The sequence below is a fragment of the Panthera onca genome, chromosome E1 (genome assembly GCF_046562875.1).
Source record: "Panthera onca isolate mPanOnc1 chromosome E1, mPanOnc1 haplotype 2, whole genome shotgun sequence".
Classification (NCBI taxonomy): Eukaryota; Metazoa; Chordata; class Mammalia; order Carnivora; family Felidae; genus Panthera; species Panthera onca.
Genome location: NC_138352.1, coordinates 55,094,313 through 55,106,462, shown reverse-complemented (window position 1 = coordinate 55,106,462; position 12,150 = coordinate 55,094,313). Strand labels below are relative to the sequence as shown.

Here is a 12,150-nt window from a genome sequence, read left to right as displayed (position 1 = left end):
ATGCATGCATTTTTCTGGGACAGCATCCATGGCCTTCACGGGGCTTCTAAATGGGCCACCACCTCTGCTTTGGGGAGTGATGGATTTGATGTGGCTGAGAGGTCAGATTCCTCTGGGTCTGCTATTCAACCCACAAGTAGAGAATTCGTTTGGCTTACGTTGAGCTGCCAAATAACAGTAAATCCCAAATAACCATGGCTTAAATGAGACGCAAAGCCAAGGACAGCTCTCTGGTCTGTAGTTCCCATTATCGCCACAGATATTCCCATTGTTCAAGCCCACCTCGGACACCGCCACCAGAATGGAGGGTGTCCCTGTCTTTGAAACCTAGCTCCTCCCTGCCTGGAGTGCCAGGAGAGGTGGAGTTTGGTTTCCCCACTATTCCAGAAACCCCCAGCCCCTGAACCTGGCCTGGGGGACCGTCTCCTTCCCCAGGCTCCAAATACCTTCCTCCCACCTTTACCTGAGGGTGGAGGGAATTCAGAGCAGTCTCACTCCTGGGATTGAGGGGAGGAGGTGCTGCAAGCGGCCAGAGTTCTTCTTGCCATTTACATATATAAACTGCTACATCGATTTTGCAGCAGAGAATCTGCAGAGCGTGCCTGATGCAAAGATCTACGTGCAGTTAGCAGCAGCTATTTGCAGAGGCAGGCAAAACACACAGGGTAACTTACATGCTCTTTATTTGGCTGCAGGGGCCCCGAGAAGTCAGTATAATTTCCTCTATTCACCCACAAGTCAGCATAATTTCCTCTATTCATTTGCTTAAAAAACTCTTTCTTTCATGGACAGCATAAAAGCAACGTTAGTGTAGCGACGACAAAACTGAGATGCTGAATTAGTGGAATCAGTTAATGAGGATTTCATTATTAAGGGCTCCAAACTGTAGTCCTGTTCCTTTGTGTTTACCTCTGGGGGTCCCTGCTAGGGCTCCATTCATGATTATTGAATGAATAATCAAATGAGCAAAGAAATACGTGAACGAGTAAGTGAAGACTTTTTCTGGAACTGCCATCTTATATCTTTTGTATTGTGACCCACCCATTTTGGAGGGCAGTTTGTGACAGGACTTGTCAGTCTGATCTCTTCTGACTGATCCCACCCTTCCCCACTGGTGTCTTGTTTTGAAACAAAACGGGACACGCAAACCTCTCTTTTGAGCCATTAACATTTCTTGGTGGGGCGCCTGGATGGCTCAGTCAGTTAAAGCATCCAACTTTGGCTCAGGTCATGATCTCACGGTTTGTGAGTTCACGCCCCGCGTGGGGCTCTGTGCTGACAGCTCGGAGCCTGGAGGCTGCTTCAGATTCTGTGTCTCCTTCTCTCTCTGCCCCTCCCCCGCTTGCACTCTGTCTCACTTGCTCTCTCAAAAATAAACATTAAAAAAAAAATTTTTTTTTTTTTAATTTTCTTGTTTGGGCAGCTGGGCTTTCTGTGTCTGGACCCTAGTATTTCTGAATCTTTGATGAGTGGAAACAGAGATAAAGCAGAATGTCTCAAACTGCCAGAAATGTGGCTTTGGGGCAGCCTCTGTCTCAGTTCTGGAGAGATCTGTTGGTCATGCAGATGGACGTCATCGTCCTTGGGTGAGCCCCAGATGTTGGCGAGCTAATCCAAAAGCAAATAACTCAGGCGGGGATATTAAGAGTTCTGTTTATAGAGAAATAAAAATATTCCCAAAGCCATACACTCAATCAAGTACAAGTTGCCAACAGTTGAAGTGAGCAAATATTTTTAATCAGAGGTATATTTCCATACACCCACCCTCACCCCCTCCCCTTCCTACCACACTCATCTCCCCTGCCTTGGGTTAGGGCTCTGTCAGGTTTTGCAGGGCATCTGACCCTGTCTGGCTGCATCCTCACTTGAAGCACATCCTCAACTCTGTTCCCCAGCCCAGGTGGTGGGGAGACCCATCCCTAGATTCTGGTGTGAGGTTTGCTGGGAACCTCGCCTTCCCTGGCTGCTGTGTGTCTGTCTCTACCCCTGAACTGGGCGCCTTGACAAGTTCATGCCTCCATTTTGCCCAACCCTGGCTCCATTGGTCCCTCCCATTTCTCCTTCCTTCTGATCCTGGGTGCAAGGTCTCTCTCACATCCTTGCAGGGGGGGAAATCCTGAAAGCCAGCTCTCCCTCCACTTGGAGTTCTCAGTTAGGAAGGGGCATGTCTGGCTTTCTGCAGCCCATTGGGGGCCGCCCTTTTGGGAGAAGCCGTGGCCTGTGGTGGGCTAGGGAGGAAGGGCATTCTTCCTTTGGGCTGTGGGCTGAAGTTATAATAAGTTGCTGAGGTTTTTGTGGCTACCTATAATCCATTCATTCATTTACAGTCATTTCTTGAGGCCCTGTTATGCGCAGGGCCCGGTGCTAGGGGCTGGAGGACAGAGACAAATAACTAGCAGGTTCTGCCCTGGGGGAGCCCACAGCCTGGTGGGGCAGGTGGCCAGCAAAGTTGATACTGATGGAGCAGTGTAACAGGTGACACTAGACATTGTGCAGGAGGCTGTGAAGCTCAGAAGAGGGGCCACCAACTAACTGTGCCCAAGGAGGGTGGAGAAGCCTTCAAGGAGGGTATGACCTTTGAGCTAGCCTTGAAAGAGGAAGCAGATAGAGGAAGAAAGATTCACATAGACTCCAGACCCCATGGTCTCAGGCTCCTTGGAAGACCTGGAATTTCACTTTTTCCCCCCTATTACATTTTTGTGCTCAAAAGGATGATTTTTCAGAAGGAGAGACAGCCTCTGGGGGTGGTGGGTGGGATGGAGCTGTGGAAGGCTGCCTGGGTGTCCCCTATCTAAATTTTTTTTTAATGTTTATTTATCTTTGAGAGAGACAGTAAGACAGAGAGACAAAGTGCTAGCTGGGGAGGTACAGAGAGAGACACACACACAGAATCCGAAGCAGGCTCCAGGCTCTGAACTGTCAGCACAGAGCCCGACGGGGGGCTCGAACTCACGGACTGTGAGATCATGACCTGAGCCGAAGTCGGACGCTTAACCGACCGAGCCACCTAGGCGCCCCCTTGATTATTTATTCTTAAAAAAAAATAGTACACGTTTCCCTTCTACTCTTTTAGAAACACAAATCCAGTAGTCCCCCACCTTATCCAAGGGAACATGTTCCAAGATTCCCAGTGGATGCCTAAAACCACAGGATAGTACTGAAGCTTATGTATACTATGTTTTTTCCTATATGCACCTACCTATGATAAAGTTTAATTTCTAAATTAGGCACAGTAAGAAATTAACAACAACCAGTAATAAAATAGAGCAATTGTAACAATATAATGTAATAAAAGTTATGTGAATGTGGTCTCCCTCTCAAAATATCTTATTGTACCAATCTCACCCTTCTCGCGAGGATGGGAGGTGACTGATACAATGCCTGTGTGATGAGATGACATGGCGAATGACATGGTTGACCGCGGGTAACTGAAACCGTGGAAAGGGAAACTGCGGATAAGGAGGACTACTGTAAAGAAACCATGGGGGCACCTGAGTGGCTCAGTCCGTGAAGCGTCCAACTTCGGCTCAGGTCATGATCTCGCAGTTGCGTGAGTTTGAGCCCCGCGTCGGGCTCTGTGCCGAAACCTCAGAGCCTGGAGCCTGCTTCGGATTCTGTGTCTCCCTTTCTCTCTGCCCCTTCCCCTACTCATGCTGTCTCTCTCTCTCTCAAAAATAAACATTAAAAATTTTTTCAAAAGAAAAAAAAAAGAAACCATAACCATGGTGCGCTAGAGACCTTTGTGAGGAGTCACACGAGCAGAGTGACCACATCTTTCCCCAATTCTGTGTTCAGTGACTCCAAACTGGTAGTTTGGAATCAGCACGGGGAGTATTTACATCACAGAAATCAGCAGATGCCACAAGTCAGGACTCATGCATTGCATAGAATGTTTCCAGGACATTCTGCAGTTGGGAATGTTTCAGGGGCTGAGGTGTCCATCATTACTCTGCTGCAGAGCAGTGTGGGGTCATAGGAAGACAGTATGTCTTAGCACCAGACCAACTGGGGGTTCAATCCTGGGTTAAGTAGGAGGCATTGATTCCAAGATTGGGGATAAATATATGATAGAAACGTAGATGAGATGTTCTTTTAGGAAGCAGATGCTCCCCTGGATTCTTCATTCAGGAGGGGGTGGGGGGATGGGACATCCAGCCATTGCACAGGATGCTGAGAGTTGAGATGCTCAGCTGAGAGAGAAACATGTATCCTTGCCTATTCTGGGTTTCTAGTAATAAAAACCCAACTCAACAAGCTTAAGTGGAAAAGGGGATATGAAGTAGCCCAAAGAACCAAAGGAAGAATTGATGGCTAGGGAGACAGGCACCGGGGCAGGTCCTGGGACACCAGAGCCTAGAAAGCCACCAGAACTTCCTGCTTCATTGGACCTGTGGCCATTCACAGACCTGGAGCGTGCATTTTCTCAGCTTCATTACTAGAAAGCAAAGGGTCTTTTGTTTACAGTTGAAAAGTCCCAGGGAAGGTCTCTGATTGGCCCAGCTTGCATCAGATGCCCAGCCCTGGACCAATCACTGTGTAGCCAGGGAGGCGGGGTCATGGAGGAAAATGGTAGCTTCAGGGCGGGCCACATGTAGGAATGGACTAGGGGTAGTATCCCCAAAGGGGATGCTGTTTCCTAAAGGAAGAAGGGGTGCTGGGCAGACCAAACACTATGCAACCCCTTCCCCTTGTAGGGAAGCTCATTCACAAAGCTCAGCACCTACCCGCCTGCCTTTCAGAGCCTAAGGAAATCAACCCCAAGTCATGGTTCTTGGGTGGGTATGGGGATGTCGTGGGAAACATCAAAGCATCACAGATTGTCATTTTAGGAGAAGTCATTTCATCTACAATTCCACTTTTTTCCTCCCAAGGGTGTTGTGGGAGGTGTTTCTGTCTTTCCACATCACAAATGAGAAACTGAGGCCTAAGAAGGGGAGCAGAACTGGAATCAGAACTCAGGTCTCTTGACTCTGATGTCCTGTAGGGAGTTCGTGCAGGGACTGAGGCAGGACATAAGCCAAGCCCCAGGCCCTAAACCTTGCTCTGGCTTCCATCCGGGAGGGGAGAGTTTCTCTAAGTTCAGCCTGTGCATCTGCAGATGTTTGCAGAGTGCTCACTGTGGGTCAGGTTCAGGACCAGATGCTCCCAGTCTAATGGCTCCGCCCTCCAAATAGACCCTAATGACCACACAATATGGTGAGTGCAGTGGGAACATGGCACCTGGCCTGAATGGAGACGGGGACGGAGCTGGCTAAGGAAGGAACCCTGCGCTGGATCTGGAAGGTTGAGCTAGACAAAGAGAGAAGGGGTGGAAGAACATTATGAATCAAGAGAACAGCAGCTGTGAAGGCTCAGAGCCATGCAGATGCATGGGAGCTCCTATGTCCTGACAGCAGCAGCCGGGCCTCTGCCCTGAGCAGTTTAACCTGCCTAGAATACAAAGCTCTCCTCTCAGGGTCAGTTCTTGTCTTCCTGTCTCCCTGCAGCTCCAACATCATTGTCCCAGGTTGATGAGCTTACTTCCTGCCCTCAATGGCTGCGTATTGACTCCCTGTTCCACTGGCTGCAATCCCCTGCCCACCTGTCAGGCTCCAGGTACAAGCCTTGGAGCCCTCCGGCCGTGAGGTGCTCCTGATGACAGGCTCTGCCTCTGTTTCAGAATCTCGGCGGAGGACTATCTTCGAATACCACCGTGTGGAGCTGGACCCCAGCAAGGTCACCAGCATGTCAGCTGTGGAGTTCACCCCACTGCCAAGTGAGTAGGGGTCATTCCCACTGTCCTGCAAAGAGCGTTATAGTCAGACAATCTGGGTTCCATTCCCAGGCCCACCACTGATCCCTGGGTGGATATGGCCACGTAATTTCTCTGGGCTGCCATTTCTCATGTGTCACATGGGCCTGGCACTCCTTCCCTCCCAGAGCTGTGGTAAGAGTGAGAACCACAGTAAGTAGAGTCGAGGACATGAGTGAATGGAAGCTCTGACAACCAACTGGCGCATCCCCGGCCTGGGGCGTGGTTTGTACTTGGCACATGACAGCTATTGTTACTGACACACAATTAAACCCAGGGAAGGTGTACCTCCCAGAATTTTTAGACTCAGCCCCCAGGGAAGGTAATCCAGGAACTGAACGGATCAGTCCTTAAATTTCTTATTGCATTTTCCTTAGAGGAGGGGCAATGTGGGAGTCCACAGGCAGGAGGCAGTAAAGCAATTTATCCTGCAGCCCTCCAAGAACCATGGCCAGGCCCTCTGCACCGCCCCCCCCCCCGCACCCCACTCACCCTCCACCCTCCACCCCACTCACCTACAGTTGAAGGCACACTATGGCTGAGGCCCCAGCTGCTGCTGACACCACAGGATCAAGGTTAGATGCTCTTCAGGATATGGTCAGGGCAGCTGGGGAGAGAGAGGGAGAGGAGGACAGCACTCCTGTTCTTGCCATTTTCTTTTAAGTTTATTTCTTTATTTGGGGGCGCCTGGGTGGCTTAGTCGGTTGAGCGTCCCACTTTGGCTCAGGTCATGATCTCACGGCTTGTGGGTTCGAGCCCCGCGTCAGACTCTGTGCTGACAGCTCAGAGCCTGGAGTCTGCTTCGGATTCTATGTCTCCCTATCTCTCTGCCCCCCACTCCCCCTGACCACCCCCGCCCTGTTCATGCTCTGTCTCTGTCTCTCTCTCAAAAAATGAATAAACATTTTTTAAAAGGTTTATGTATTTATTTTGAGAGAGAGAGACTCTCAAGCAGGCTGGAGTCCGACATGGGGCTTGAACTCACCAACGGTGAGATCATGACCTGAGCCCAAATCAAGAGCCAGATGCCCAGACGCCCAGGTGTCCCTTATTCTTGCATTTTTATTTGTTTTTTATTTTTTTAATTGTTAAGGTTTATTTGGGCTCAGCAGGTGTCTTCCCCTGGAAAAGAGGAAGGACACAGACACCACAGGGTCACAGGACCACTTGCAGGTCACAGCGCCACTCTCACCCCCACTGCGCTCTTTCCGGGCAGGAAAGACGTGGGGCCTGAGAACCAGGGGCTCCTCAAGGACGCTGAGAGCAAACCTCAGTCCTAGCCCTTGAATAAACTGCACTTAGGAGCAAGGACATCCAAGGGCAGGGTAACTGCCTGGGCAGAAGTGAAACGTCCTGGGAATACGTTTCTGGGACACCGTCTGTATGTTTCAGCCACTTCTCACCCCTCCGGTGAATTTCGTGAGCATTTAATAGCGCACAGGACATCTGAAATGCAGACGAGAATTAAAGGTCAGTAGATTTTACACGTACCTCACGGAAGCTCCCAGGGTTTTTTGACTAGAGCCTTTCAAGGGGCCTCTGGAGTCACTGGAATGAGCAGGCCATGGGCTCCTGTGTGGGCGCCCATGTAGATACAGCTGCAGGGGAGGGGCCAGCGCTACCATGGCTGTGATTTGAACCCCTGGAAGGCTGGTTACCTTGGTCCTGAGAAAACTCTGCATCCCCCCAGTGCAGGATGGCTCTGTTACCTTTGGGTGGAGGAGGACTTAGCCAAGATTCTTCCAGAGGTGTGGATGGGCTGTCTCTAAGCCATTGTGCTCTGTGGTTGGTTCTTCCCGGTCCCTTGTCTAGAAGAGACACTCATGAAGAGGTGGCGTGGGCTGAGGGTGGGATCAGGGGGCAGGGAAACCCACAGTGGGATCTCAAGGCCAAGAGCTCGGGCTTTTGGCTCACACAGACCTCAGCTCAAACCCAGACCTGCCACTCTTAGCTTCATGACTCTCTGTAAGCCTCTCAGTTCCCTCCTCTGTAAAATGGGGATAACGAAAGCATCAATACATCAATTGCGTAAACATTTGTAAACTGCCTACCACGTGCCAGGTGCTATTCTGGGACCTCTGGATACACCAGGGAACGAAGCAGCCAGAGAGCTCTCGTTCTTTTGAAAGGACACAGTGCCACCTACAGCCAGTCCCTCCCATAGTGACTGAAGGTGGCCACACTGTGCCCACAACAGCTTTTCTCTCACCAAGGGCTGGTTCCCGGCTGCCATCTTGTTGGGGGTCCACGGAAAGCAAACTGGCTCCCCAATTAGTGGATTGCGGTAGAGTCCCGTGAAGACTCACAAAGTGAAGAAGTGTGTGTGATATGTATTGAATGAGTGGTCATTTCTCTGAGTGAGTTGTCACTTCTTGCTGCTATATCGGGGCGTTCCGTTCAGCTGCTCATGAGATGAGCCTTTAGATTATACACAGTTATTCTGGGGGAGGGCCTGGCTCTGCTTGTAATAAAATGCATGGGCTTTGTGGCAGCTGCTTGCTACTCAGAGGTCATTCTGGTTCACTTCAGTGGGTGCCGTTCGATTGCAAATGAGAACTCTTAAAATCCAGCCCCATACCTCCCGCCCTCCCCACCCCCGGCCCTCTCTGCTCCTGTGCCTGGCTGGTGCCAGAGGAGGGGTCCACGCACCCTCCAGCAGCCTGCTCCCACTAACCCCTCTGCTCTCTGGCTCTGCACTGCCCCAGGCCAGGCCCCAGCTCTCGCTCCTCCTCTATCACCCTCAGCTTGTCTACTCCACCCAGCCTGTTAGCATCCCGGCTGCTGTTGAGAACATGGCTGAAAGGCTGAAACACGCTCCTCCCAGGCCTCTGCGTGCAAGGGCTCTTCTGCTTGTACTTCGCCTCCTCCAGGAGAGCAGCCGGGCTTGCTTCCTGCCTTCTCCCAGGCTCTGCCTAAACGACCTCTCCTCAGAGAAGCCTTTACCAACCTCCCTGACCAGAATGCATCCCCCCGCCGCCCCTGTCATTCTGCCTCTTTGTTTTGTGCCACTTTTTTTCACAGTCCCGTGCTGGAAACCCTAGTGTAGACTTCATTGTGTATTTGTTTTTTTAATGTTTATTTATTTTTGAGAGAGAGAGAGAGAGAGAGTGTGAGCGGGGGGAGGGTCAGAGAGAGAGAGAGAGAGAGAGAGAGAGAGAGGGAGACACAGAATCCGAAACAGGCTCCAGCCTCTGAGCTGTCAGCACAGAGCCTGACGCGGGGCTCGAACTCATGAGTCGTGAGATCATGACCTGATGCCAAAGTCAGATGCTTAGCCGACTGAGCCACCCAGGCGCCCCCTTGTCTGTGTATCTGTTGGCCGTCTCCTCCACTCAACTGCAGGGTCCATGCAGGCAGCATTTCTGTCTTTGCCCCTTCACCACTGCATCTCCAGCACCCGAGACAGGGCCTGGCCCGTGGTAAGCGTTCAGTAAATATTTGTTGAAAGAATGAATGAATGCATGCATGAGTGGATGAATACCTGGTAGGTCCATTGAACTCCCTCGCAACCCTGTAATTGTGGGCCACAGCCCAGCAGTATAACTTCCCAGACTAGGTGAGATCCCTTTGTACGTGCCTCACAAACCTCATCGAAATGGTGATTATGTAGTTATTTTTGTTTGATTATCTGTTTGAGTGAGTCTGCCTCTGCATAGACGACTTCCTGCAGAATCCCCAGCACCCGCTGGGGGCCTGCCCCCCTGGTGACAGAAAGAAGGAGGAAGGAGGAAGGAGGAAAAGGGAAGGAGTGAGAAAGAGATGGAAGAATCAGGGCTGGACTCAAGGGAGGGTGGCACTAATGACCTCTAGGGTCCCTGCCAGTCAGAGACTCCGTAGTTCTGTAAGGACCCAGCATTTGGGAGAGTTGCGCCTTTTGGAGGTCTGTGGAGGGTCTGATGCTCAGGGACCACTGCCTTCTCTCTTGCAGCCTGCTTGCAGCATCGGACCTGTGATGCCTGCGTGTCCTCGGACCTGACCTTCAACTGCAGCTGGTGCCACGTCCTCCAGAGGTTTGTGCTGGGCTGACCCTCTGGTTCCCCAGGAGGCCTTGAAGGAGGGGCAGAGGGTGGCACGGCCCCCTCCCTGCCTCGGGCCTCATTGCCAACATGAGAGCATCTCTAGCCAGCCCACTGTGCCCCGTAGCACAAGAATGTCACAGAAGTGAGTTTCTCCCCGAGTCAAGGTGACTGTGTGGCAGGGTCCCCATGGTGACACTAGGTTTCTGGAAGATTATTCAGAGATTTTATCTACTGTAGCGCCTCCTTACACCCGGAAGGGTTGGTTCATCCTAGCGCAGGGCTTCCCAGAGAACGGTCCACAGATGTGAGGATCCCAGAATCAGCTAGGTCTCGTGTTGAACATGCAGATTCCTGGAACCTGCCCCAGGACCCCTGCATCAGGATCTCTGGGAGAGAAGCCCAGAAACCTGCATATTAACACAGTGCCTCATCTGCAAACAAATGTGAGACCCGCCAGCTCCAAAGACCCATTGCGGTTGGATGAGGGTCCCGTGACCCCCCCAAACACCGCCTTAAGATCTTTCTCGGGCTGTAATGGGGTTTCCTGAAAATCAGGGGTGTGGAAGTTGCGGGCATCCGTGGAAAGTTGGGGCAAGCTACAAAGCTGTGTTTGCTTGGTGTTGGAAACAGGGAAAATTCTGGGTGAGATTCAGGCTGAGGGATAAAGAGGGATAAATTTCTTAAATCCCCACTCATCTTCCACTCCTTGTTCTGAAATCATTTCCTCACAGATTAGACTCAGAATTCGAGCCCTGTTCTCCTGTCCAAGATAAATAAATAGCAGGAAGGGAAAACAAAATGAAACAAAATGACTTCTTTGGGGACCAGGGCTCTCATGAGAGTGGGAAGCCCTATGAAGCAATCTTGAAAGTTGCAAATTACAGTGTCTCTGAGTTCCAGGCAGCTGGCAAGCATCTGTCAGTGTTTCCTTTGCTCCTTTCAAATAGCCCAGGGCAGAAATAGGAACTAAAAGGTGGCCTGCCCGGCACAGGACACAGCCCCGGGGGCCAAGGGGAGAGGGGTTTCCCGTGTCCTTCCTACCTGGAGGTTGGGGTCCTCCTGGAGAATAGCTCTGCAGCACCATCCATCTTATGCACTCTCGAGTTTGAGAGCTACTGTCTCAGCGCCGAGAGATAATCCAGGTGACCTCGGATGAGCCCCGGAATCCTGGGGCTGGCTGCCACCACATGACTCAGCATCCAGCGAGAGCTGAGCCATAAGAACTTCAAAATGGGTCAGATGAAAGCAAAACCCTCCCATTGACACATCCCCATTTAACACATACGCCCAAACCCAGAGACCGTGACAGTTTAATGAGGGTTGGTCAGGTTAGGGGAGGGCAAGGCCTTGGGTGTGGACACCGCTTTTGCTGTGGTTATGTCAGCTATAGGGCACAGAAGTTCCATCAGAGAGCAATCAAGGCTGACGTGGTGCTGAAATCCTGTCCCCAGATGCCCATGGGTCTGGGCTCACCCCAGCGTGGGCCCCTCCTTGCCAGCTCTCTGGAGCCTCAGCACCAACTGAGAGCTAACTCCAGGTCTCTACAGAGCCAGAGGGCAGGGCTGGTGCAGAGGGGCCAGCCCCATGGACTCTCCCACCAACAGCTGCTTGCAGTCACCGTGTGGGTTCTCAGCTTCCCCTTCCTCGCCACCCACTCAGCCTTCTGCAGCCTCCCAGAGCTTCCCCTCCTTGCCCTGGGGCTGGATCTGGTTTAGATCATTTCATTTACCAGGGCCAGTGTCTTCCTTTTAGTCCACATTGCCCCTCCCCCGCCCCAAGGGCCCACTCTGGAGTCTAAAATGACTTTAACTGCAGGATTTGGCCCGGGGAATGAACAGTCATAATCCTTGCTTTACAGTGTCCTTGTGAGGGTCCCATGAAATACTATAGGAGCAGCATATGGCCACGGCGGCACTTGGCATTCAGGAGGTGCCCAATAGTGGCCATGCCTGATGTCCTTCTTCTCTGCATCTGGGTTGGTTGGCTCAGAGCTTAGAACGTGGTGCTCCCAGACCTATGTCAAAGGCTCAGTGCTTGGAAGAATCAATTAGTTTGGCTTAAAAGAAACTTTAGTTGCCAGCCCCCATTAGACCGCCTAGTCCTCAATGTCCCAGAGTAGTGGGCACAGAGGACCTGGGAGGGGTAGTGGGGGGGGGGCTCAGTTCAGCTGTCCCTGCTGCAGGAGGGGCAGCTCGGAGCCCCAGGAGGCATCTTCAGAAGGAAAAACTGACCTCCGCCTCACTGGGTCCCTGGCAGATGGGTGGGCGGTTGTTAGTGGAGAAAATTAACTAGCGATGAATTCTTCCTCAGCACTGGTGGCTCATGATATGATTCTTCCCG

The 12,150-nt window shown here is 51.6% G+C and overlaps 1 protein-coding gene across 2 annotated transcripts in view; it reads left to right on the top strand.

Moving 5' to 3' along the window:
• PLXDC1 (plexin domain containing 1) overlaps positions 1–12,150 on the top strand; it is a 63,413-nt gene that overhangs the window by 37,606 nt on the left and 13,657 nt on the right. For both annotated transcript variants that reach the window (XM_081791264.1, XM_078437203.2), the window contains exons 8-9: positions 5,660–5,755; positions 9,720–9,801. In XM_081791264.1, the coding sequence (XP_081647390.1) occupies positions 5,660–5,755; positions 9,720–9,801 (178 nt within the window). The remainder of the gene's footprint in view (positions 1–5,659; positions 5,756–9,719; positions 9,802–12,150) is intronic.